This window comes from Bos indicus x Bos taurus, chromosome 17 (genome assembly GCF_003369695.1).
Source record: "Bos indicus x Bos taurus breed Angus x Brahman F1 hybrid chromosome 17, Bos_hybrid_MaternalHap_v2.0, whole genome shotgun sequence".
In the NCBI taxonomy this organism is placed as follows: domain Eukaryota; kingdom Metazoa; phylum Chordata; class Mammalia; order Artiodactyla; family Bovidae; genus Bos; species Bos indicus x Bos taurus.
In genome coordinates, this window is record NC_040092.1 from 10513271 (window position 1) to 10540222 (window position 26952).

Genomic DNA, 26952 nt, shown 5'->3' on the forward strand with positions numbered 1-26952 from the left:
ATAACTATTATTGCTATTATTATATATAGAACTCTTGTTACCGCCTGACCCACCCGGAGCCTCAGTTTCCAAGCCTGCATCACTAGTCGTTTATCTCCGGATCTTTCCGTAGGGCAGTTCCCGCGCCAGAAGCCCTGTCCACTGCGCAGGGACAAACTAGTTTGTAGTGCCACCCGCAGGCACCAGAGTCAGCTGGTGAGGGCCCGTAGCCCCGCCCCGCCGGCCCCTGACCCCTTTACGTCATCAGCTCGGCGCCAGCGCTGCGGAGGGCCCCGGGGCCTGTCCTGGGTGTGGCGCCACCTTGGGGAGGCCTTGGCGGACGCCTGCAAGTCGACTGCTTGGTTCGCGGGCGGCTCGGAAACCCCAGCTGACCGCGGCGAGGGGCGCGTGGAGCCGTGGGGACACGAAGTCGGGCGACAGGAGGGGCGGCCCAGAGCTCAGGCGGGGCACAGCGCCGGCAGGCGGGCGGCCGGCCGGGCTGCCCGGCGCGGGTGTCCCGGCGATGTGTGGTGCTGAAGCGGCAGCGGGAGAAGCAGCGGCGGCGGCGGCGGGCTCGGCCTCGGCTTCGCGGCGGTGCCGGCGGCGAAGGCGGAGGCGCAGGCTCCTCCTCAGGACCTGGCGAACCCGGACCTAAGCGGCGGCCCCGCGAGGCCCCGACACAGCGCCCCTGATCGGGGCCTTCCCCGCCTCGCCCTGCCCCGGGAGCCTGCCTCCCCGGCCGGGGATGAGGCCGGGAGGCGGCCGCGCGGGGCCCAGCACAAAGAGTTGTTCCCGGGAGCCGCTGCTGCTGCCGCCGCCAGCCTAGAGCCGCCTGCCGAAGCCGAGCCGGCCCCGGGGCCCTCGTCCCCTCAGGTCCCTGGGGGCGGCTGCTGCCCGTCTCCCCGAGACCCAGGGCCCCGAGCGCTGAGCCCCTTGTTCCCCCGGCTGCGGTGGGATCGGGCAGCTGCGCAGCCTCCGCTGCTCCCGGCCTTGCGGGCCCCGCGGAGCATGTCGGAGAGCGATATGGAGAAAGCCATCAAGGTAAGTTGGGGGAGATGCCTCCCCGCTTTGTCTCTTTGGCATTCCTCTCGGCTTCAGCCTCAGAAAGCGGAGAGAACTTAGAGATTCCAGCAACTCCGGCTTTCAGTTCCGTGGGTTCCAACTCCTGGGTTCCGTGGACTGCGTTTTACAGCGCTGAGAGCAAAGGGTTTGTGGAGGGCGCGGGAGGGACGTCCGATTCCCTCCGACTTACCTGCTTGAAGCGGGATGTGATTTGTACTTCCCTAGAATGGAGGGTGGGTGGTGTGGAGATACTTGATGGGAGTAGCACGTAGGGCGCCCTGATACTCTCTATTCGATCACTCCCCAAGTACCATTAGATTTTGTTTTCAGGTGATCTGCTGCAACAGCACTTGGAGAGTTGGATCTTACCCCTCGCTCCAGATTTGTTTGAAATCTGCAGTTTCAGCAGGAGGTGCTTCACCTTACAAAACCTGCCCTTTGGCAAATAGGTTGTTTTCACTTTTCCGTGTGGTTCCTCCCCTTTTCCTGTTTCCTTTTCCTTCTCCTGGGGGGCGTTGAGTTTATTTAGGAGGAGCTAATGGTGTCCTTTACATACCGCTCTGTTAACAAAAAAAAAAAAAAAAAAGGCAAATATGAGTGTTCCAAAGTGGCCCAAATAAAATTTTGAAAAAAAAAACAAAAAACCCTGCTTTTTACTTTTTTTAAACAGGCAAACATTGCGGCAGTAAGTCACTAGGAGTCAGAAAGTTACCATTCAGCTGTACTGAGGAAATTAAGTTTCTTATGTAAATTGAACACGGAAGCTTAAAGTTTGATATTTATTACTTACTTATTTTACAGTATTAAGTCAAATCTGTGCATTTAGGAATTTCATTTTCTCTTGAGGGATGGGCAACTCGGGGTTATTTTCCCCATCAAGACACAATCACTACTACCAATAACTAATTAAGAACTTCCACTTCTAACAATTTTGGGGGTTACAAAGTTTATAGAAGTCATCAGTCATTTCAAAGAAAATTCACCTTTTAAAGGAGGCATCAAGACAGAACATATACATTAAGAAATATCAGATTTTAAATGATAGAATTAAAGGATCCAAAAGACTGCTTTGATAGATACATTTTTTTTTCTTTTGGTTTGGATTTCATTGGTATAGCATCATGTATTGCCTAAAGTTATATGATTGGGTTGTGAATCAAAATACATTTGGCAGGTTTTTAAATTCAGCTAGCATTATTTGCTTTGTGCAAGGTGTTGTGTTGGGCACTTGTGAAGCAAAGTCAAGAGCCCTAGATGTCCCTCTTTTGTAGATCTTCTATCTAGATGGTGGAGTTAGTTAATAAACATTGTCAGGTGATTATAATTAAAAGACACATTTCTATCCCTGGATTGGGAAGATCTCCTGGAGGAGGAAATGGCAAGCCACTGCAGTATTCTTGCCTGGGAAATCCCATGGAAAGAGGAGCCTAGTGGGCAACAGTTCATGGGGTCGTGAAAGAGTTGGACACAACTTAGTGACTGAGCACACATTAAAAAAGGTGGAGAGTGCTATTTTAGGAAGGGTGGGCAGGGAAGGTGTTCCTGAGGAGGTGACATTTGTATCAAGCTTTGAAGGGAATGAGGGAGCAAACCTCCATTGTCTTGGGGAAAAATATTATAGGCAGTGGGAACAAAAGATACAAAGGCCCTGAGGTAGGTGCAGGTCTCCTGTGACCCAGGAACAACAGGGTGACTGGAATGCAGTGGGTCAGTATAGATTATGTTGGAGCCAGGTAACCAGAAGCTCAAGTACATAGGGCCTTTAGGCCATTGCAAGAACTTTGGCTTGACCCTGAGTAGAAAGGGAAATCTGAGAGAGTTTTGAGCAGAAGAGATACATAGTTCTAGTGGGCAAATACATAAATGGGGAAGCAGTGTTACTGAGTGCTTATAGTAGTTTCTCCAGGTTGACTCATGAGTTGAAATCTCAGCCTCGCCATTCATTTAGCTGTGTCCTTGAATAAGTCACTTTACTTCTCTGTCACTTAGTTTTTTCATCCATAGGAAGAGGATAAAAAATCTCCCCAGCTCAGGGTTTTTTTTTTTTTTGAGAATTTAGTAAAAATGTACTTATAATATCTAACATTTAGTAAGAACCCAATGGATATTAGCTCATAGCAACTTAAGAATGGTTCAGAAAGAACTGTATGTAGTTTTCTTCAGTTGGTCACTATTGTCCAACCTGATTTTCTTACTTTTTTTTAAGCTTTTCTTCTTGTACTTATTAGTAGATCACTGGTGAATCTTCCAATTGTATGTGTTCAACCTAATACAGATTGGTTGCCGGGGCCAGGGTCCAGCCCCGGCTGATCCAGGGAATTCAAAGGGGAGATGGCGTCAGCGAGTACACTGGCTTTAATTAAATATTAATCAAAGATATAAAGAGTAATAGAATGAGGATAGCTCAGTAGGAAAATTCAGTGGAGGAAAGAGGCTGAGTAACTTGGTTTACGTGGAAAACCAATAAAACTTCGAGACAAGAAGTTTGCACCACTTACGTAGGCCACAGGTGTCCTTCCGTTCTCCCATGGGAGAGGAGACACTGAGGCCTCCCCGGTCGGATCCTAGAAGCACAGGCAAAATTAGTAAGCTTGGCGGGCCTCCGCGCTCCAGATGGGAACTCAGCCAGAGGTTGAAAGAAAGAATGACATGGGGAAACCAAGCTTCGATGAGCAAGGTCCGTAGCTTTATTTTCAACAGGGGCTTTTATACCATAAGTTGCACATAGAGGATAATAGGGGGTGTGAAATCATGCAAAGTCAGCAGTCTTTGATCCTTATCGAAACCAGCATTTCTTTTCTGCAAACTTATTGTATACAAATGGTTTAGGTCATTTACATCATCTTCTGGCCAGAAGGCCTATTAACATTTTATGACTCTGACAAAGGTTTGTCAACCGTAAGATTTATTTTCTCTAAGAGTAATTATTTTAAAGTTTGGCGCCATCCTCCTAAGGTGTTAGATAAAGCTGCATTCCTATAGGGCAGAGGTGCAGTGGGTTTACAACAAAGGAAAGAATTTATTACCTTAAGGGTCTAAAGTTGCTAACACCAAGGCCACTCCTTATTTTTTCTACATACCAACTATATTAATTAATACACATTCAAGGATACAATACAGGGGATGTTGAGACTTGGCAGCAAGCATTGGCTCATCAATGAAATCTTTTACTAGTTTTATTCTGACAGCTTCTAACTCTCCGAGAGGCTCTAAGCTATTTGAATATCTTAAGCTTCCCGTGCCTCTCGTGGTTGGGAGACTGTAAACAATCGTATGCATAGCTGTAGGAGTCCGGGTAAACTGGTCAGGCAAGTTAGAGAGCCATCTGAGGGGTTTGGATTTAAACACTCCTATTATGCCCAGGAACTTTATTAACTGGAGCTGTAAGTTAACTCTTTTTCAGAGAGAGCGAGATGGTGGTGGGGGACAGCCTCCCGTAAAGTCAGAGGTGACAGCACAAAGCAGTAAAGTAGGCAGACTCTGGTTTTGGGGGTAAATGCTCGAGAATATCCAGGGGGACTCCTGAGGCTCGATCCCGCCTTTGTGTATGCCGAGCCTCCTTCCTCATGACCTTTGCCACAGGCGGAGTTCCTCACGCTGGCTCCCAGCAATTAGTGAAGTTGAAAATATCTAACAACCAGTACTGAATAGGATATACTCCTTGGAAGCAAGCCAGCATCACATCAATTAAAACTTTTGGTTTGTGGTGTCTTATATTCATTGTTTTGGTTTTTTGAGGTTGTCCCTCATTTGGTGAGAACTGAGACCTCTAGAGTTCAGCTGGAAAAGCTATTTTCCTGGGTTTTCACTACAACATTTAAACTTCTGCTGCCTCGTTACCTGAGAATGGGCTGACTGGACTTTAAGATCTCATCCTATTACTCTTAAATATTTAGGATAAGGCCAGCTGGCTACAACCATAGGCTCTGTCTTCTCAGTTTTGTCTCTCCTGCCATAGCCCGTGACTTCAGAACTCCCAGGTCACTTAGCTAAACCTGGATAATGAGCGTTTGGGGATTATGGGATTAGAAATTGCCTTACATATTTGTTTTCTGTTGTATATCGCAGTTTTTAATATTTGATGAACTTAATAAAAATTCATTTCCGTAGTTTTAAAAAACATTAAAAAAATTTCAGTTATAATTCACATATGATAAAGTTCACCCAAGATAAGTGTATAATTCAGTCATTTTTAGTAAACTTAGAGTTGTGCATCTGTCCTCACTATCCAGCTTTAGAATTTTTCCATACACTCCCCACTTCCCCTGAGAGTTCATTCTGCCTCACTGTGGTCAGCCTGTACACTCACTCCCCACCCCAGACAACTTTATTGATCTGCTTTCTGTCACTATTATTTTGTCTTCTCTAGAAATTCCAAATAATTGAAATTATATACATGTAGTCTTATGTATTTGACTTTCACTGAGACTCACGTCCATCGAGTCAGTGATGCCATCCAGCCATCTCATCCTCTGTCGTCCCCTTCTCCTCCTGCCCCCAATCCCTCCCAGCATCAGGGTCTTTTCCAATGAATCAACTCTTCGCATGAGGTGGCCAAAGTACTGGAGTTTCAGCTTTAGCATCATTCCTTCCAAAGAAATCCCAGGGCTGATCTCCTTCAGAATGGACTGGTTGGATCTCCTTGCAGTCCAAGGGACTCTCAAGAGTCTTCTCCAACACCACAGTTCAAAGGCATCAAATCTTCGGCACTCAGCCTTCTTCACAGTCCAACTCTCACATCCATACATGACCACAGGAAAAACCATAGCCTTGACTAGACGAACCTTTGTTGGCAAAGTAATGTCTTTGCTTTTGAATATGCTATCTAGGTTGGTCATAACTTTCCTTCCAAGGAGTAAGCATCTTTTAATTTCATGGCTGCAGTCACCATCTGCAGTGATTTTGGAGCCCAGAAAAATAAAGTCTGACGCTGTTTCCACTGTTTCCCCATCTATTTCCCATGAAGTGGTGGGACCTGATGCCATGATCTTCGTTTTCTGAATGTTGAGCTTTAAGCCAACTTTTTCACTCTCCACTTTCACTTTCATCAAGAGGCTTTTGAGTTCCTCTTCACTTTCTGCCATAAGGGTGGTGTCATCTGCATATCTGAGGTTATTGATATTTCTCCCGGCAATCTTGATTCCAGCTTGTGTTTCTTCCAGTCCAGCATTTCTCATGATGTTCTGCATATAAGTTAAATAAACAGGGTGACAATATACAGCCTTGACGAACTCCTTTTCCTATTTGGAACCAGTCTGTTGTTCCATGTCCAGTTCTAACTGTTGCTTCCTGACCTGCATACAAATTTCTCAAGAGGCAGATCAGGTGGTCTGGTATTCCCATCTCTTTCAGAATTTTCCACAGTTTATTGTGATCCACATAGTCAAAGGCTTTGGCATAGTCAATAAAGCAGAAATAGATGTTTTTCTGGAACTCTCTTGCTTTTTCCATGATCCAGCGCATGTTGGCAATTTGATCTCTGGTTCCTCTGCCTTTTCTAAAACCAGCTTGAACATCTGGAAGTTCACGGTTCACATATTGCTGAAGCCTGGCTTGGAGAATTTTGAGCATTACTTGACTAGCATGTGAGATGAGTGCAATTGTGCAGTAGTTTGAGCATTCTTTGGCATTGCCTTTCTTTGGGATTGGAATGAAAACTGACCTTTTCCAGTCCTGTGGCCACTGCTGAGTTTTCCAAATTTGCTGGCATATTGAGTGCAGCACTTTCACAGCATCATCTTTGGTGATGGACAGGGAGGCCTGGCGTGCTGCGATTCATGGGGTTGCAAAGAGTTGGACACGACTGAGCCGCTGATCTGATCTGATCTGATGCTTTTGAGGTTCATTCATGTTAGTGTATGCATTAGTAGTTCACTCCTTTTTATTCTTGAGGAATCTCTTTATGGGCACTTGGATTGTTTCCAGGTTTTAGCTATTATAAATAAAATGATAAATAAAACTTGTCCATACAAATTTTTGTGAACATAATGTTTCATTTCTTCTGGGAAATAACTAGGTGTGGAATTACTGGATAGTACAGTAACTTTTTAAGGAGCTGTAAAACTTTTCCAAAATGGAATTGTTCTAGGATCATTTGTTCAAAACATTATCTTTTCCTTGTTGAACCACCTTTGGTGATAATCAGTTGTCATAAGTGTATGAGTTTATTTTTTGGATTCTCTTTTTTTCATTCTTTTGGTTTTATTTTTTTAAATTCCCTTTTCTGTTTCATTGATCCATATGACTGTCTGTGCCAGTGCCACACTGATGTGATTACTGAAGCTTTATAGTAAGTTGTCAAATTGAGTAGCATGAGAACCATCTTGGTTTTACTATTTCAAAATTAAGTTGGCTATTCAAGTTCTTTGTATTTCCAAATAAGTTTTAGAGTCAGCTTGTCAGTTTCTACCAAAAAAAAAAACGTGTGTTGGGATTTTAACGGGGATTCCGTGAATCCCACATGCAGCAGTGAAGATCAAAGATTCCGTGTGCCACAGCTAAGATCCACTGCAACTAAATAAGTGTTAAAGAAAAAAACTGGCAGCAGAAAGGTATGGAGATGAAGACTATTCTCAGCTTGTTTTACACATTTACATATTCACTGGATAGAAGCTCTGTTTTCATCTCTGAACTTAGCCTGGTGTCTGGCACTTCTAATTGCTCAGTGCGTTTGTGTTACATGGACAGATGTCCTGTTGCTAGACCTGGGAGTCAGGATTCTGTTGCTAACTATAGTCTATCAGATTTTCATTGCAACAAAACAGTTTGAAAGTCTCATGAGTTTTGGCCTAACTTCTCAAGGTCTACAGTTGGTTTTCAGTACTGCCCATGGAACCCTGAAAAATGAATTTTACTCTACCACAGTTTAAATGTATGACTTCCTTGCCTAAAAACATGGCAACAGAAGCTCAGTATATAGTGTGTGCGTGCATGCTCAATTGCTTCAGTCGTGTCCAATTCTGTGACCCCATAGACTATAGCCCGCCACGCTCCTCTGTCCATGGGATTCTCTAGGCAAGAATACTGGAGTGGGTTGCGGTGACTTCCTCCAGAGAGTCTTCCCAACCCAGGGATTGAAATCGCGTCTGCCTGCATCTCCTGCATTGCAGGCACATTCTTTACCCCCGTGAGCCACCTGGGAAACGCCAGTATGTAGTGACTACACAGGAATTCCATAAAAACTTTAGGCTGTAGAGCTCTATATGGAACTATGGAAAGCTATTGGAATCTATTTTTAAAAAACTATAAAGAATATAGTTATACAATGAATGTATGTCTTTGTGTTCAAAATAACACTTGAAAACCAAATAAATGTACTATGATATTTACTGTTATTTTATTTGAACTTAATAAGTTTTAGTTTATTCAGTTATTCCAATTTGATCAGTTAAGGATATAGGCCTCTGTGGCATAGCAGCATTTATAAGACCAGTCTTTCTAGAATCTTAGAAAATCCACTTGACCATTTGAAGAAATAAGTCCTCAGTAGTTTTGAAAGGGTATCTTCCACACTCAAGAAGAAAAAACGACAACCAAAACACCCCAAAACCAGCAACGAGGATTGACTCACATGGATCTTGAAGATGAGCTGAAGAATTTCTTTTCACCCCCAAGTTTTTTGCCTTCTCTTGTTGGAAAACAGTGCCTAGCCTAGTCACTTAGGTGAAATGTCTAATTATATAGCCTTTCACAAAGCTCTACTTACCAGCTTCTTTCAGGAGGTATCAATAAGATATTGAGCTGTTACGGTCTTCTGTTGTTCCATCTCTGCCTAACTATTCAACTTTTAATTGGAGAATCATTCTCTGCCTCCTCCCTTTTTATTTTAATAGGAAAGCTCCATTTTAGAAGAATACAATATCAATTGGACTCAGAAGCTGGGAGCTGGAATTAGTGGTCCAGTTAGGTAAGAGACCCATGTGCTGCTGCTGCTGCTGCTAAGTCGCTTCAGTCGTGTCTGACTCTGTGCGACCCCATAGACGGCAGCCCACCAGGCTCCGCCATCCCTGGGATTCTCCAGGCAAGAATAGTGGGCTGCACACCATGACAAAACTGTTCTAAAAAGGGCCATTCATAATACACATAAAGTTAGAAGCATTATGTGTTCCAGATTTGTGAAATAGTCTTAATTTAACAAGTCGAAGTATTTATGATAGGCTTTTTCTCATCCATGTAGAAATATATTTAAGTGACATGGTCTGTGACAGGATCATTTAAGATGTTGATACCAGGGAGGCGCTGTGTGAGTCACTTGTCACCAGCAGAGGCCATTTTTTCTTTCTTTACCAGCCTCAAATTGATTTCCCGTGTCTGAGGCCTGTGGAGGGTGGGTGAGATGCCTCTTTCTGCCTTTCCATCTGTTAACCCTAGGGGCAAGTTTGTTCTGATGTGCCTGGATATATTTTTGATTAGAAGTACAGTTCTCAAAGAACAGCTTGTTAGATTAGTTTTTACGGTAACATAGATGATTTCTGATTGAATTTTTTTCTTTCAAATCTAGAGTCTGTGTGAAGAAATCAACGCAAGAACGGTTTGCACTGAAAATTCTTTTTGATCGTCCAAAAGCTAGAAATGAGGTATGAACCTTTATTGCCTTGACTTGCCTAAATATTTGAAGTGCCTAAGAATTTATTCTTTTTACAAGTAAGGCAGCTTCCTAGAGAGAATACAGAAATGCACAAAGAATTTTATGTTCATACTTACTCTTTTTATGTTCATACTTACTTTTCCCTATTCATGTTGTTATTATAAAGCAGTCCTTCATCCATCAATACCAAAAGCTATGAATAGAGTCTTGCTTCCTTTCAAACCACTTCTTTCTTGTTCTTTTTCAATTAATGTGATTCTTGTACTCCGAAGTAGTCAGGTTTACTTTAGCTTTTACTTATTGGAAAAGGTCCTAAAAGGGTGGAGATAGAATAGTATGAGGAAGGTTCTAGTGAATGATATATTGAAAAGGTGCTGTAGAACTCTGAAGATATGTTTCTAGTTTTTCAGTAATAGGCATTTGTTTAAAATTATTTGGATGTGGTGATGACATGTTAATTATATGCAATGAAGGACTTATTCTTTTGCTTAGAGATATATGAATAATTTCTGAAATAAGATGAATTTTTCATTTGGTAATAGGACAGCAGAAAATACATCTGTTGGTGAGGTTTTTTTTATTTCATGGAAAGAGCATTAAGGAGGTAATTTGTATATGAAAGCATTTTTTTTTAATGTCATTCCAGATGATCAGGTTTTTTACATAATAGGCTCATGCCCAGGCCTAGTGTGGTCACTTTTGGCAGGGGTATGGGGTGGGGGAGTTTGGAGAGAAAATGCTGGCCTCCCCTATGTACAGAAGCATTTCCTCTGTTCTTCTTTAAGGTACGTCTGCACATGATGTGTGCCACACACCCAAATATAGTTCAAATTATTGAAGTGTTTGCTAACAGTGTACAGTTTCCTCATGAGTCCAGCCCCAGGTAAGACTACACAGGGTCACTGTCACCTGCTCACCTCTCCATGGGTAAGCCAAGGTGTAGTGGGATCTTCTCTTTTGTGCTCTCTTTCTCTTCCCTCCCCTCCCTTCCTTCTTTCTTTTTCTTCTCTTCTTTACTTTTTATTTTGGATATTTTCAAACATTTGTAAAAGAATTATGTACTGAATCCCCAAGTGCCCATCACTTATCCTCAGCATTTATTAACTCCTTGCCAGTCTTGCTTCGTCTGTACTTCACTCACTCTCCTTTCCCCGCTATCCCCGATTATATATGATTAATTTCTCTTTTGAAAAAGCATATCATGTGGAGTTTAAACAGATTCTATTTCAAATTAGAAAAGGGGACCAAATATTCTAGGCAATGTCTTGAAGCTGATATGGCAAAAGGCCTTTATTGCTTAGTCTGGCATTCCTTTTAAAGGAAGAGATCAATGTCATTCCTTTAGCCTCCAAATGCTTGGGAAGCCCATTGAGTGTGACACCATTGGGTGTCATTCTAAATCTTTTCCAGGGAGTTCAGTACCAAGGGGACTGAGATGTGAACCTGTCACTCTAGCAGTGTGGTAGGGACCAAGGACAGGCACGCATGAAATACTTTGAGCTTACAGAGGAGGAGAGCTGCTGTCTGTAGGCTGGGGGGTGAGGCGTCTTAGCGTGGTTGTTCTGGGCTTGGACTTGAAGGAGATGTGCAGGAGTTTTCCAGGTGGAAAAATATGAATTTGTAAAGAAAAACGGGAAATCAAATGATTATTTCTTAAAATTGTGCTCTGTTGGTGAAAGCATTTGGATGGAAGGTGGAAGCATTTATATCAAAGAATGGTAACCAAAATTCAGATTTTTTTTTTTGGACAACATAGGAATTTTTGCTTTTATTTAGTAGCTGTTTAACCCTATCTGACTGTCTTGCTGGGCATGCTATGGGTCCTATGGAAAACTAGTGGAGTAGGGGTGGAGAATAGAGACGAGGAGGGAGAGAATGTGCGTGCACACACCATGCCCCTCCTACACACACACACGCGCATGTGCGTGCACACACCACACCCCCTACACACACACACACACAATGTGCGAGTACACACCACGCCCCCCCTACACACACACACACACACACACACACACACACGAATAAATAACAAAGACAGCTCAGCCTATACAAAGTCTTATTCTGTTTTCAATATGCTTTCAGTATAGCTTCCCTAAAATACATATACACGTATAGAATCTTCAAAAGGACCATTGTCTTCAAAACTAATTGTTTTACTTCTTTTGGCATCTTAGAAGCCTTTAGCTCAGGGTTAGTCCTTATTCATGGTGTCCTGCCGGTAGTGACAGGGGGTCCAGCTCAAAGGGGCTGGCAGGACTAGACTTAGGACATGTTTTGTTGATGAAGTATCTAGCTACTTGATGTTTCAGTTTTTTTTTTTTTTAACTTAACAAAATCAAATGCTTTCAAACAGGGCTCGGCTCTTAATTGTAATGGAGATGATGGAAGGGGGAGAGCTATTTCACAGAATCAGCCAGCACCGGCACTTTACAGAGAAGCAAGCCAGCCAAGTAACAAAGCAGGCAAGTTGACCCCGGGTACCAGTCAGACTGCCAACAGTGTTGGTTAACAAGCACAATTTCACTGTGGGGGGAATAAAAGAAAGCTTGGAGAAAAGCTCTATTTGATCTCTCATTGCCTGCTTTGTTATGTAATTAGAAAAGATGCCTTGACAGGAGGAATGTGGGCCCCTTTTCTGCTTTGGGGAGGGAGCTGTACTCTTCAGTGGCTGTCGATTGTTTGCTTATCATAAGATTTAAATAAACTCTGCAAGGAAGGTAATCTTAGCTCCTTTTTAGATGGTAGATAATCTTTAGGCAGGTAGCTTCCAAGCCACTGTTATTGGACTTTGAGATGCTGCTGCTACTACCTAAAAGACTGTGTGGTATGAAAACACATTCTAAGACAATTGCATTTAAGATACTTTTTGCTCCTGAGTCACTTTTCTCTCATCAGATTTTAACAGTATTCTAAAGTCTTTGTAATTCTGAGGGTATTCCTGGTTATATGTTCTTTCTATTCTGACGTCACGTTTTATTGCTAGAGGTGTGATCTTTTCACAAACAATACTAGGAGTCCAATTGGAAATAACCTCATGAGGAGATGGAAAGCCAAACCCTCAAGGTTTCTCTTTAGGCCAAGCAAGCAAAACAGAGAAGCATGACATATGGCCCAGTTGGTTCTTAAAGAAAAATTCTTCCAAATTTTCTGCGAGCCTCAAGCATTTTTTGAGGCCTCCTTTCTAGTAGGGAGGAACTGCTCTTTGGAATGCCAAGACAGTTCCATACAGAGTGTTAAAGAACAGGTGCAATCTGTTCTGTTAGGTTTTAAAAAATTATAGCTTGTGTTTTTCAAACATTAGGACTAAAGGATGAGCTCTAATAATCTGTAAAAACAGACCTCTTTAAAGCCACCAAAACAGGCAACATTTTCAACCAGTGGGATGAGCAGATTGGAGCATCAGATGGAAACATCCATTCAGCTGCTTTCTGTTGTTCTTGAAGGCAGAACTTCAAGTCCTGCTCCCTGAAGAGCTCAGGTCTCTCTTGAGCCAGGCGTTCGTGCCACTGCCCCGCTAGGGGAAACGAGGCCTGTTGAAGACTGCCTGGCCCAGTGTTTGCTCTGCAGTGCTTATCACATCTCACATTAATGGAAGTGGAAGTATTTTGTTTTCCCATTTAATATAGGATTTAACCATCAGTTTATTCTGACAAAGAATTATTTTCCTGTTGTATTTTTCTTTTTGTTGAACAAAATATAGGTTGCTATTAAATGAAGCTTACTTCATTTCTATTTCTTGGTATGTAAGTCTTAATTTCTGCTGTAAAGCTGAAATCTGACCACAGTCTTAATTGACTTAGTAAGGGTCATTTTTTAGCATCCTGAGTTTTCTAAGCCAGGGGAATTCAAGAATAATCTCTTCTAAGATGCGGTCGCTCCATTATGTCCTTTTCCAGATAGCTTTGGCTCTACAGCACTGTCACTTGTTGAACATCGCCCACAGAGACCTCAAGCCTGAAAATCTGCTCTTCAAGGATAATTCTTTGGTGAGATGACTTGCTTTTCTGTATTTCAGTGCCGCTACTCCCAACATAGTTCAGGAGTGGTGCATGGGTGTGTTGGTGTGTATATGTTTGGAGTGCTCTGAATCCATGTTGAAGAAGCGTTAGGCCAGAGTGCTTCCGGCAGCTTACTTTCCCCATCTGTTCCCTTGGTAGAGGCTCAAGAGAAATTTTACCATACTCCTGGTACCAGTCATTTTGGATGATACTGATACATGTTTGTACAGAAGGACTTAAGATTTGGGATATCATTTGGAAGGACTTTGGGAAGGGGCAGGAATCTTTATGCTGTTATATGTTACCTTGAAACTTAATGGTTGTGTTTATGGTTAATCCCGATAAGGTGTTTTCCTCTCCAGCCCCAACCCACACCCATGCGCTATGTCCTACCAGATTACAGATTACTGACTCTGGCTATCACGAAGCTGACATTAAGGGTGAAGCCGCACTCTAGACTGATGAGAGATGATGCACAATAGGCAGAATCAGGGCACATGCGACTAATATCTTGGTTTGAGTGCTGCCTTTACAAGTTAGGAAACAGGGATAACTGAGTGGGCAGAAATCTCTCATTTGTGTTTTACTAAGAACAGCTCCTCAATATGAATCTTTGTATCCAGACATGAGGACATGCTACTCATAGGTTCCAGTTCCAGCCAGAAACTCATGAGAGCTCAAGGTGACATGTCTTACACCTGGATTTTCCTTTAACATTTTCTGAGAACTGTGGGGCAGTGATTCCCATTTGTTTGATTTCAGGATGCCCCAGTGAAGTTGTGTGACTTTGGATTTGCCAAAATTGACCAAGGTGACTTGATGACGCCTCAGTTCACCCCATATTATGTAGCACCTCAGGTAAGCATGTGCTGTTTCTTCCATAGGATGTATCACCAGGCTACCTGTAGACTCATATTTCTTCCATTCTACAGCATGAGTGGGCATATATTACAAATGGAAAGGGGAGAACTCAGCTTCAGAAATCCATAGGCTGCTTAATTTGGTATAGGCATTTTATTCTTTTAACAGCAACCTTACTGAGGTATGATTAGTATACTGTAAAAATACTTCTACCTTGGGCTTCGCTGGTGGCTCAGAGGTTAAAGCATCTGCCTGCAATGCGGGGGACCTGGGTTCGATCCCTGGGTGGGAAAGATCCCCTGGAGAAGGAAATGGCTACCCACTTCAGTATTCTTGCCTGGAAAATTCCATGGACAGAGGAGCCTGGTGGGCTATACTCCACGGGGTAGCAAAGAGTCGGATACGACTGAGCAACTACACTTTCGTGTAGTTTGATGAGTGTTGACAGATGGATACTTCTGCATGGACCTTGCCAAAATCAAGAAGTAAAACAGTTCTGTCACTTCAGAAACCATCTTGTGCCTTTGCAGTCATTCTGCTCCCAAATTAATCCCCTTAATTAAAACCACTGATCTACTTTCTGTCATTATTGGTTAGTCTTGCCTGTTGCAGAATTTCAGTAGAATGGAATTCCTGTACCTTTTGTGTTTCACTTCTTCGACTCAGCATGTTTTTGAGATTTATTCATGTTGCTGTGTGTATCAGTAATTAGTTCTTTTTTATTGCTGAGTAGTATTCCATCATATGACTAAGCCACATTTGTTTTATCTGTTCACTGAGTGGTGGCCATTTAGGGTTGTCTCCTGGTTTTTTGAATAAAGCTGCTGGGAATGTTCATTTACAGGTTTGGGGAGACATGCCCCTCCCCTTTAGGTAAAATCTTTTTTCAGAATGGTTGTGCCATTTCTTATCTCTAACTCAAGTTTGTTCGTATTTATAATCTCAGTCATTCTAGTAGGTATTTAGTGTTATTTCGTTACGGATTTAATTACAGCATTTTCCTCATGGCTACTGTTGTTGAATATTTTTTCATGTGTCTATTGGCTATTCTGTTGTGAAATATGGATACAACATTCGGTTATGAAGTATGGTACAAATCTTTTGGCCTTTCTGTGATTAGTTTTTATTTTCTCTAGATTTATATATAGAAGTAGCACATTGTATGGTGCTTTCTTGAGGGGGGGCAGTTTCTTTTACTCAGCAAAATTATGTTTATTTACCTATGTTATTCGTATGTCAGTAGTCCTTTCATTTTACTGCTGGAAGGTATTCCATGATGTGGATATACCATGGTTTGTTTATCTACTCATCTATTGATGGGTTGTTTTCAACTTTGGGCTGTTAAAAATGAGCCTGTTGATAAACATTTGCACACAAGTTTTTGTATGGACACTTTATTTCCTTTTCTCTTTGGTAAATATCTAGAGTGGAATAGCTCTATCATATGTTAGATGTATTTAACTTATTTAGAAATTGCCAAGTTGTTTTCCAAAGTGGTCATTCGATTTTACATTCCCAATCAGAAAGTTTCAGGGCTCTCCACATTCTTACTGGCATTTGGCATGGACAGTCTTTAATTTTAGCCATTTAAGTGACTTTGTAGAGGTATTTCACTGTGGTTTCAATTTGCTTTTCCCTAATAGCTACTGATGTTGAGCATCTCTTGTGCTTCTTTGCTGTCTGTATATTTTCTTTGAAGTATAAGTTCAGATGTTTTCCCCATATTTTAAATTGGATTGTTTATTTTCTTGCTGAATTTGAGAGCTTTTTAAAAAATATGTTTTGGATATAAGTCCTTTATCAGATACGTGCTTTGGAAAGATTTTCTTCCAGTCTGTGGCTTTTCTTTTTTAAATTGAAGTATAGTTGATTTACAGTGTTTGAGGTATATAGCAAAGTGATTCAGTTATACACATACACACATATCATCTTTTCTGGATACATGCCTGGGAGTGGGATCACTGGGTCATATGATAGCTCTGTTTTTAGTTTTTTAAGGAGCCCATACTATTTTTCGTAGTGGCCGCATCAATTTATGTTCCACCAACAGTGTAGGAGGGTTCTCTTTTCTCCACACCCTCTCCAGCATTTATTATTTGTAAACTTTTTGATGATGGCCATTCTGACTGGTGTGAGGTGGTAACAGTGTCTTTCATTTTGGTGTGAAGACCAGTTTGTTAACTTTTAAAAAAATTTTATGGGTTCTGCTTTTGGTTTTCTATCTAAGAGATCTTTGTCTAACCCAATATCACAAAGATTTTCTACTATAAGTTTTATAATTTTAAGTTTTACATTTAGGTCTGTGATCCATTTTGACTTAATTTTTGTATAAGATGTGAGGTATAGATCCAAGTTCATTTTTTAAAAGCATTTGGATATCTAGTTGTTCCTATATATTTGTTGAAAAGCTATCTTTTCTCCACTGCCTTGCTTCTCAGCCTTTGTCAAAAACCAGTTGGATGTATATGTGTGGGTTTATTTTTGGATTGTTCTACTCTGTTCCATTGATTGGTCTTTATACCAATATCATATACTGTTTTGATTGACACTTCTTAGTAACTTTTGACATGAGGTAGTTTTAGCCTTCTGAGTTTGTTCTTTTTCATAGTTGTTTTGGCTATTCAAATTTCTTTGCATTTCCATATGAACTCTAGAATTGGCTGTTGATTTCTACAAAAGAGTGTGCCGGAATTTTGACTAGGGTTGTTTGAAACATATAGTTCAATATGGGAGTACTTACAATATAACAGCATCGAGCCTTCTGACCCATAAGCAGGCTGTATTCCATTTATTTTTGTCTTTGGTTTTGCTCAGCAATATCTGTCTGGTTTTCAGTGTACAGGTTTTTCACATCTCTTTTTAGATTTATCCTTAATATTTTTAATGCTGTAGTAAATGGTATTTTCTTTTTTAGGTTTAATTAATTCACTTTATTATTCTTGTGTGAGAACATGAGCCTGGGTCCTTTCTGCACAGAGACTGTAGTGTGGGTCTTTACAAGATAGTCAGTGAATATTCCTGATAGGGAGCTTTAGTGAGCACAGTCACCTTCAAGAGGTCAGGTGTAAGACAGCTGTAGGCCTTAGAGGTGGCATCAAAGGTGGCCTAGGCAAGGTTGCCCAGGGTGGCAGTGTGGCCGCTGGCCGAGGTGTAACAGCGTTCAGTACCTGCTGTCAGCAGCATGGTCCTGTGGCCATGAAGGCCCAGACAGTAGCAGTGTGTCTGGGTACAAGGATGACACCTGCCTGCAGGGAGCTGCAGTATCATGTCTCGTCACGGAACTCTGTGGGGTTCGCTGGTCTTGTGTCCCCAGGAGCCCCACTCCCCATGGCAGTGGAGAGCTGGGCCGCGGTGGGGGCCCCGAGGGTGGCAGTGGTTACCTCTGCGCAGCACTTAGCACCCAGACCCGTGTGACGATTACAGTGCTTCATGGCAGCAAATACCTTGAACCTGAGCCACTGACCAGCAAGTCTGCTTTCACTGCTTGCCGAGGCATTAAGAGACACCCCTAGGAAAAAGTAATCTCAGGAAGAAGAAATAAATCTCCTTCAGGGACTGAATCTTCATGTCCTTGACCTAGGCAAATACTGATAAGTTGCTGATAGTAAGAGAGAAAAAAGGCTTTTGAAACTATTTAGAATTTTTTAGAATTGTTGGTTGTTAACTGCCAGTGGCTACCCTCTTCAGCCTTCTAACACAGCAGTCTGTCTCAAGCTGCAGGTCACGGATGTGAGGTTCAGTCAATTGTCCCCTTTGGTGTGACTCTGACAGGTACTGGAAGCCCAGAGAAGGCATCAGAAGGAGAAATCTGGCATCATACCTACCTCGCCAACACCCTACACTTACAACAAGGTAGGAGAAGAAAAACGAACCTCCACCCCTTGGGTGAAGCCTGTATTCTCCTGTGAGGTGTTGTGGTTCTTTGGGAAGGTGGCAAATTCTCTTTTTGTTCCTTGATATTATATTGCCACCTGAGAGGCTGAAAGAAGCCACCTATGCAGAAGAGTATTTGGAATTCAAGTTTCTGTCTGATAAAGTAAGATTCATACCAGTTTAAGTTTTGCAGCAGGAATCAAAGGCTGTGGTCACCTGGAGGTTATTTATTTGACTAGCTGTACAGTCCACTGATCACATTTAAAAGATACATTTGTCCTGCTCTTTTGAGGTGGAGGCCATGTCAGAGAATATTCCTTGGCCATTTATGGTGCCATTCTTTCTAACCCCATAAAATACCCAACTTAGAACAGTGTCTAATACACAAGGCAAGTGTCCTGAGTGGTACCTGTTCCTATCACAGTTGTTAATCTGTACCCTACACATCAGGCCTCTCTGTCCTAAAGTACAAGAGGCTTAAGGCCTCTTGAAACAAGTCATAGAGATCCTGGAGTCACAGAGTGGATCAGAAAAGAATGATGCTGCTTGGGGACTCAGGGAGATACAGATGACAGGAAGGGAGCTGAGGATGGCAAAAGGGCAGGCCAGCTCCTCCTGGTCGCACACCCCAGAGGGCCCCCATCTTCCTACCCACACGCACATGCATACACACTCGCAGACACACGTATCAGAGGGCACACAGGCTCCTGTGGCACTCAGCACCCTCCACTTGGCACTGGCCCAACGTGACTGGAACTCTATACATCTGCTTTCATGATTAACCCTGTTCAGTCCCCAAGTGAGTACTTACTGCTCCACACCTTCTTCCTCTACAAACTTTAGGCTGCTGTGTCCTTATGTGATGAAGGTTGGAAGTGAGGGCTAGGCTGATGATAGTTATCAGTCAGAAATTGCCTCCTGCTTCCCACTGTGGGCAGGAATTGAGTGGTAGAAGCACTTAGCTAACAGAGATCAGAATTTACTTGATACAATATTCTCAGCATGAATACAATGGATTCTTGTGTGATAACAAATTTCCCAGTACTATTTTTTTCTCCTCTTCCTACTCTGTTTTGTGAATCTAGTGGTGTTTGTGAATTTGCTTGGCATTCATAAAATTTACACTCCACAGATGAGTAATATATTAAAATAATAAGCTCATAATAATTTTGAATGTGTATATATATTCATCTAGTTATAATCTTTACATTGGCAACTGAGTGAACACTGAATGCTACATTTGCAAGTAATTTTTTAAAGAAAAATAATGTAATAAGAGGTAGTTAAATTTTCAAAAACTAAATACATCAATCTTAATTAAAAAAAAAAGAGGCAGGACACTTGCAGTGACTCCAGCCCCAGTCTGCTGCATGATGCTGGTCGGTGTGCCTAGTTTCACTCTTGACAGATGACCCTAGATGTAACAAGATCTCCATAGCACCAGTTTCCTCATGTGAACTATTTTCCACATCTGAACTTGTTAAGATTTCTTTTCACCTCTATGATTTTATAATTGTTTTACAGCATGGGCCATGTTGTTTATGAATCTCTACTAGTAGGTTGATGCCGAGACATGGCTGAGATACCTGAGGTACCTCCTTTTCCAGGCTTCTTACAGAGCAGCGCCCAGCTGCGATGGGAGGCGCGAGTGGCCACAGCGGCAGGCTCCCTGGGCCGCCTTCCTCAGGCGGACACTGTTCTGTCCTGCCGTTCTGGAGGGGCTTGGGTTGAAGTCTCTGTGGACCCAGCTTCTGAGGCAGGTGGAAATGCGTTTAATTAAAATAGGAGTCCGTTATTAATAAGCATGCTGTGACTACAGGCCATGAAATCACCTTAAACCTACAGACATGGTCGTGCGTGGCAGTTTTGTTCCTTTCAGAATATCTTCCCTAAGAAGGGCCTTGAACATGGGCACAGTGAGTCCTTGGCCAAAGGATTGCTTTCCGTCTCCCGTTCTTCCCTACCATGCTTGTCTCTCATCTGTGTCAAACTGCTGTGAGCCTTTATAAAACGACCGGTGCTGTTTTATGGGGTCAGCCCCCTGCATCCTAGCTATTTGTTCCTGCACCCTCAACCCGCCCAGGTGGCCAGAGGACATGTTTCACAACAGCTGGCTTACATCAGTTACTTTTCTGGCTGGGGTCAAAGTGTCTTACATCTGTACCCAATGGTCAGATAGCAGCTTGGGCCTGGGCAGTGAGAATAAAAGTGACTTTTTACCCCAGATTGGCCTTGTGTATATGATGTGCATATATGTAGCATTGATAGCAAATAACAAATAAGGATAGAAAGGTTAATTCTCTTAAGACTTCGTGAAACTTTTCCAGTCTCTGATAAGTGATTCTTGGTTGTGATATCAGCCTGTGGATATCAAGGGCTGTTTTGGGGTCAGTTCTGGGGGCTTTATTTTAGAGCTATGCCTCTGGTATGAGTGACCATTTTCTTTTTTGCTTTCAGAGCTGTGACTTGTGGTCCCTAGGGGTGATTATCTATGTGATGTTGTGTGGATACCCTCCTTTTTACTCCAAACACCATAGCCGGACTATCCCAAAGGATATGCGGAGAAAAATCATGACAGGCAGTTTTGAGTTCCCGGAGGAAGAGTGGAGCCAGATCTCAGAGATGGCCAAAGATGTTGTGAGAAAGTGAGTCTCTGGGCCACTGGGCGGGGGGCCTTAAAAGTGGTGGAATGCAAAGCAATGTTGGGTAGAGAAAATTCTTTGTTTCACAGGCATGTACCTTCTCATTTTTATCATCACAGAAAATCTGCCCTGGAGTCTGAGATGAAAGTTCTCAGTATCCACATCTCAGTGAAATTGGAGCTGTACTCCGTCCTGTTGCATTCCTAGAATTTGTCCCTAGGGTTGAATCCAGGTCCCTTGGTAGCCACTGTATCCGTGAGCATTAATTCAGACTTTAAATGGTAACCCCCCTGGTGTATCCTTCTGCATGGAGGCCAGGCATTTGGGGCTGACATGATGCCGGGAGCTGAACTGGGGTGCCAAAGTGACCATGGATGCTTTTGTCTTTTCCTTCCTTAGCTACTGTGGGAGTGTGATTGGTTGTCCAGGACCTCAGTCCCACCCTGGCCTCCCTGCTACTAGTTGGTTGCTCTGGCATATAGAGATAAAAAGGTTCAAAAGGACTGGGGCTGAGTGAGTGGGCGAGGGACACATGGCATGCAGAGTCCTTTGTTTCTTACAGAGCAGCGCACGGTTGTGATGGGAGGCGCGAGTGGCCACCAAGGAGGCTCCCTGGGCCGCCTTCCTCGGCGGACACTGTTCTGTCCTGCCGTTCTGGAGGGGCTTGGGTTGAAGCCTCTGTGGACCCAGCTTCTGAGGCAGGTGGAACTGCGTTTAATTAAAATAGGAGTCTGTTCATAAGTACGCTGTGACTACAGGCCATGAAATCACCTTAAACCTACAGACATGGTCGTTCATGGCAGTTTTGTTCCTTTCAGAATATCTTTCCCCAGAATGACTTTGCACATGGGCACGTGCTCCAGCTCCTTAGCTGGAGTTACTAAGAAGTCAGGCCTACATAGGAGGTGTGCTTGGTTTTTCCGCCCACCTGTGCCAGGGGATCTGCTGCCTGGGACTTACATGCTCTTCTGACATTACTACTTTGGTCTTCACTGAGTAATTGCTCCTCTTGGTTTCAGTTTCTTCATCTGTAATGTGATAAAGATAAGCATTAAAGGGGCAGTACCTGGGAACTGTCTCCTAATAGTACAGCTATTTCTCTTTCAGAAGTGAACTTGTCCTGTTGGTTAGGTGTTTATGTATATAAAAAGGGATTCGTTTCTAAAATATCCAAGTGAAGGTGTTTTAGGAGGGAGGAGGCAATTTGAAATCTGTCTTCCCATGCTCTTTCCATGCTGTATTCTCAGCTACTTAACCAAAACATCAATATCCTCTAAGTGGTTCTCTGCAGTTCTATAGACTGTATTTCCTGTCACTAGAGTAACATTGATTATCTTCTCTCAGCATTGAGGGTCTTTTCTAAATAATCCTTTCTTTAGACTCTGAAGCTGTTCACAATGATCCAGAAAGTTACAGAGAACATGAAAGAGCAAGTAGGCATGTTGTCCTGACTGATGTTTGGAATGGGAGGCTATGTATTTGGAAGGAGTGCTGTAAAAGGTCCAGGGAATATGCTGGGGTGAGCTAGGAATTGCATCAGTATGAATGTACAAGATGGAAAGAACTGTGGTCAAAAGCCGATGGTACAGACAATACATTAGGCTTAGAAAGAAATGCTGTCCCCTTCTCAGATATTAGATTTTTAGCTTAGAATGTCTTTGGAGAAATGGCTCAGGGTTCGTGTCCTGCCATATGGTGATATCTAAAAGTTTTATCACAAGTAGCAATCTGGATTTTCAGAACTGTATGATTGCCTAACTAATTTTACAGCCACTGTTGGCCAAAAGAGTACTTTGAGTCCCTTTTGGAAATTATAGCCCACTGTCCTAGAAACATTAGTCTGGGGATTCAATGTCTCAGGAACTGTGAACCGTATATAAAATTGATTACCTTACTGAACCTAGAACTCAGTCTGAGATATCACTGGATTAAGCCTTTTCCTACCATTTTTAATCTCAATTTATTTAGTATAGAAAGGACCGCCTAAGGACACAGTGCCCTCACAACTAACAGTTAGGGAAGAGAATCTCACCTCTGTCCTACAGAAAGCCTAGGCTGTAAGAGTTGGCAGAAAGTAGAAAGTCAGAAGCTGGAGCTGGCTAGAGCCAGACTCGGGAACTTCCTGGCCTTCTGGAAGCAACTGTGCATGGCAGCCCTTTTGGCCTTTTCTCCACAGGCTCTTGAAGGTCAAACCGGAGGAAAGACTTACCATCGAGGGAGTGCTGGATCACCCCTGGCTCAACTCAACTGAGGCCCTGGATAATGTGCTACCCTCTGCTCAACTGATGATGGATAAGGTTCTGAATGATGCTTATGTTGTTGGCCAAAATGGTGGTGTTGGGAAGGAATGCTGGGGCTTGACTCAGTGAGGGGGTTAAAGGCAAAACAATGCAGAGCACACAGTCTTTCCCAGAGAAACATCTCTGGTCTCCTGAAGATCAGGATTGGAAATAAGGAGCTTCCTTCCATAAAGACCAGATCAAAGCCTGGTACATACACTAAGGGAACATTCAAAGTATCCTCTTCCACATTTGTGCTGTGGGGTTGAGGCAGAGAGCAGTATCAGATCAGACATCAACCATCCTTTTGCCCAAGGGGTTTAAACAAGACTGGTTAGAAAAACCAATAAACACAAAACAAAGAGGGAACGCGCTTAGACGTCAGAGCTTTTGCATGCTAAATTTTCTGTGAATTCTTATGGGAATTCAGAAAAAGAAGACATCTTTGAAGGGCTGTAATTAGGGAAGGGTTCCCAAAGAGAAAGCAAAACCCATCACAGTTATTAACTATTGTGTGGCACTTTTAAACCCCTTTACATGTTTAGCTATGAGCTGGCCTTGGAAGAGCTGGAGTAGAGAACATGTGTGGTGTTCACCACATATGGTGAACAATATGAGCAAAAAAATTAGAGACTGAAATTCATCAGTGGGAAAAACAGCCTGATTTCATTAATGGGAAGTTGGTGAAATGGATGTGATAGGGAAGGGCCTGGCTTTGAAAGTAGACAGAGGGGTGTAAGTCTTAGTAGGACCTAATTGAGAGGCTCTTACAGATTTCTGAGAAGAGTCCTGGCACAGGGAAGATATTTAGGGATGGTTAATCAGACTTGCAGACTCACCAACCTAATACTACTACAGTAATCTAGAAGCTGGGAAGCTGCTCTAGGAGCAGAGAGGTAGAGATGAATGAATAGGCTCAATATTTTTGAAGACAAATTTCAACAATTTTTGGTGACTGACTAGAGATAAGGGGACAGTGAGTGGCATATCTGGCGATACCACTGACAGGGAAATCAGGAATGAGCCTGGTTTGGGTAAAGGGAAGTCTGTTAGATTTTCATTATTATTTGATGATAGATGGACATTCAAATGAATGAGATGTGTGGTGTGAATTCAGAGTGTGGCTGAAAGGTAAAGGCAGTGACACAGACTTGAGTTACTCACTTAGAAGGGATGGAGTTGAGGTGTGAGAGAATAAGTGAATAGGAGAAAGGAATGCTAAGACCTCCCTTAGTTTAGCTGGAGTGTGAGAGAAGAGAGAACTAGAAGGAACAGAGTTTTCTGCTGTCCCTGATCTGTGTGCAGTTGTTTTCCTGGTTTAAAAGTATCCAGTAATCCAGAAATGGTTTGTTTCAGTTCAGTTCAGTCACTCAGTCGTGTCCAACTCTTTGTGACCCCATGAATCGCAGCACGCCAGGCCTCCCTGTCCATCACCAACTCCCGGAGTTCACTCAAACTCACATCCATTGAGTCAGTGATGCCATCCAGCCATCTCATCCTCTGTCGTCCCCTTCTCCTCCTGCCCCCAATCCCTCCCAGCATCAGAGTCTTTTCCAATGAGTCAACTCTTCACATGAGGTGGCCAAAGTACTGGAGTTTCAGCTTTAGCATCATTCCTTCCAAAGAAATCCCAGGGCTGATCTCCTTTAGAATGGACTGGTTGGATCTCCTTGCAGTCCAAGGGACTCTCAAGAGTCTTCTCCAACACCACAGTTCAAAAGCATCAATTCTTCGGTGGTCAGCTTTCTACACAGTCCAACTCTCACATCCATACATGACCACTGGAAAAACCATAGCCTTGACTAGACGGGACCTTTGTTGGCAAAGTAATGTTTCTGCTTTTGAATATGCTATCTAGGTTGGTCATAACTTTCCTTCCAAGGAGTGTCTTTTAATTTCATGGCTGCAGTCACCGTCTGCAGTGATTTTGGAGCCCGCCAAAATAAAGTCTGACACTGTTTCCCCATCTATTTCCCATGAAGTGATGGGACCAGATGCCATGATCTTCGTTTTCTGAATGTTGAGCTTTAAGCCAACTTTTTCAGTCTCCTCTTTCACTTTCATCAAGAGACTCTTTAGTTCCTCTTCACTTTCTGCCATAAGGGTGGTATCATCTGCATATCTGAGGTTATTGATATTTCTCCCGGTTTGTTTGGTCAGTCCCAAATACAGGATTATATCCTCTGATTGTCGGCACTTGAGTGTTACATTGTGGTTTTCCTCAAGATGTTGGAAATGAAGAAGATTGTCTTCAGGAGTTACTTTAAGATTAGTGTCTGACTAAGCCAAGTTTGAATATGCATAATCTTCTTAAAGAAGAAAAAGGCCTTTTAGGTGGAACTAGAGTGTGACAGTGTATTCCCATTCTGAAAGAAATGATGTGGTCAAGATGCAGGCTGGTCAGCTTTGGAAGTATAGAAAAAATGGCCACATGCAGAAGCTGAATAGTGTCCATCTCGGCTGTGGCTAGGAGATGGAGTCTGAGCTCATGACCTTGCAGGGTTCCTATCTCTTTGGTTGGGCTATCTCTGGTAAGAAGGAAATAGATGCACGGGTCTGGAGGTGGGTAGCCAGGGCCAATTACTGTAGTTTACTTCAATGAGTTTGAACTCTTCCAGATCTAATTATGTGCTTACCAAGGAAGTATTTTTTTTTCTTAATTGTCAGATTTTGTTGTTGAAATTCAAATAACACAGAGGTATATAAACTAAAAAGCAAAAGTTCCTTTTACTTACCCTGCCTCAGTCTCACCCCTCAGAGGTGAGGTGATCTGTGACTTGATGTATCCTTCCTGATCTTTTTCTGGGGAGACACATACACATTCATTTTTTCCTTTTTTTTTTTTTTAATACAAAAGTGTGATCATCTCGTTCTTACGAAGCTTTTTGCTGATTATTTGCTTTCCCTCATTGATCTGCCCATAGTGAGAGAACACACTGGTCATAAAGACAGACTTGAAGAGTGCTAGACTTTATGACAGTTATTTTACATTGTAAATTAATTGACTGGCTTTATAGAAGAGTTTGTGAGGGTCTTCCATGCTCACCAGGTGAAATACTTAGGGTTCTGAGTCATTGGGGCTGAGGTGACTGTTTCCACCTTGAGGGCAGCAAATAAATGCCAGTCAGGGAGTCTTCTCAGGCAGCAGCCTGCCAGCCTTTCCCCCGATGTACATGTATGACTCTCTTTACACTTGCCCTTGCCAATGACTATGAGCATGAGCCTTGTTCGTTTTTCTTACTTGCCTTCTGTCCCCCTGCAGGGAAGAAGGGCTTGCTGTTGTGTGGCCCTTGGCTGGCCTAGTATTTCCTGGGCCCTGCTAACCCATGGGGAAGAGTCCTCTGCCTTTTCAAAATTTGTATACTGCCAAGCATAAGACTGAAATTACCTGCTTAGTTCTTTTAGAGATTCTCCTTCTCACTCTGTTAGATTGGTTTTTTAGGTGCCCAGAAATGAATATGAAAACCTGACACCAGTGTTTGCATTCAGGCGGTGGTTGCAGGGATCCAGCAGGCCCACGCAGAACAGTTGGCCAACATGCGGATCCAGGAACTAAAAGTCAGCCTCAAACCCCTGCACTCTGTGAACAACCCCATTCTAAGGAAGAGGAAATTACTTGGGTAACTGAACTTACTTCTTTGATTCTCCCTTCATGGCTGGTGTGGCCA

General features: G+C 42.9%; 1 protein-coding gene across 4 annotated transcripts in view; it reads left to right on the forward strand.

Moving 5' to 3' along the window:
• The first annotated feature begins 445 nt into the window (after positions 1-445).
• The window catches only part of MAPKAPK5 (mitogen-activated protein kinase-activated protein kinase 5), a 33490-nt gene continuing 6983 nt past the window's right edge, over positions 446-26952 (forward strand). The window contains exons 1-12 of one of the 4 annotated variants that reach the window (XM_027566599.1): positions 740-1020; positions 1372-1490; positions 8874-8947; positions 9542-9617; positions 10414-10511; positions 11985-12093; positions 13528-13617; positions 14392-14487; positions 18262-18342; positions 20821-21008; positions 23182-23302; positions 26774-26904. In XM_027566599.1, coding sequence (XP_027422400.1) covers positions 10426-10511; positions 11985-12093; positions 13528-13617; positions 14392-14487; positions 18262-18342; positions 20821-21008; positions 23182-23302; positions 26774-26904 — 902 coding nt within the window. In that variant the 5' untranslated portion in view covers positions 740-1020; positions 1372-1490; positions 8874-8947; positions 9542-9617; positions 10414-10425. Of the gene's footprint in view, positions 1021-1371; positions 1491-8873; positions 8948-9541; positions 9618-10413; positions 10512-11984; positions 12094-13527; positions 13618-14391; positions 14488-18261; positions 18343-20820; positions 21009-23181; positions 23303-26773; positions 26905-26952 lie in introns of all 4 variants that reach the window. The other 3 variants (XM_027566598.1, XM_027566597.1, XM_027566601.1) reach the window with 3 other exon arrangements.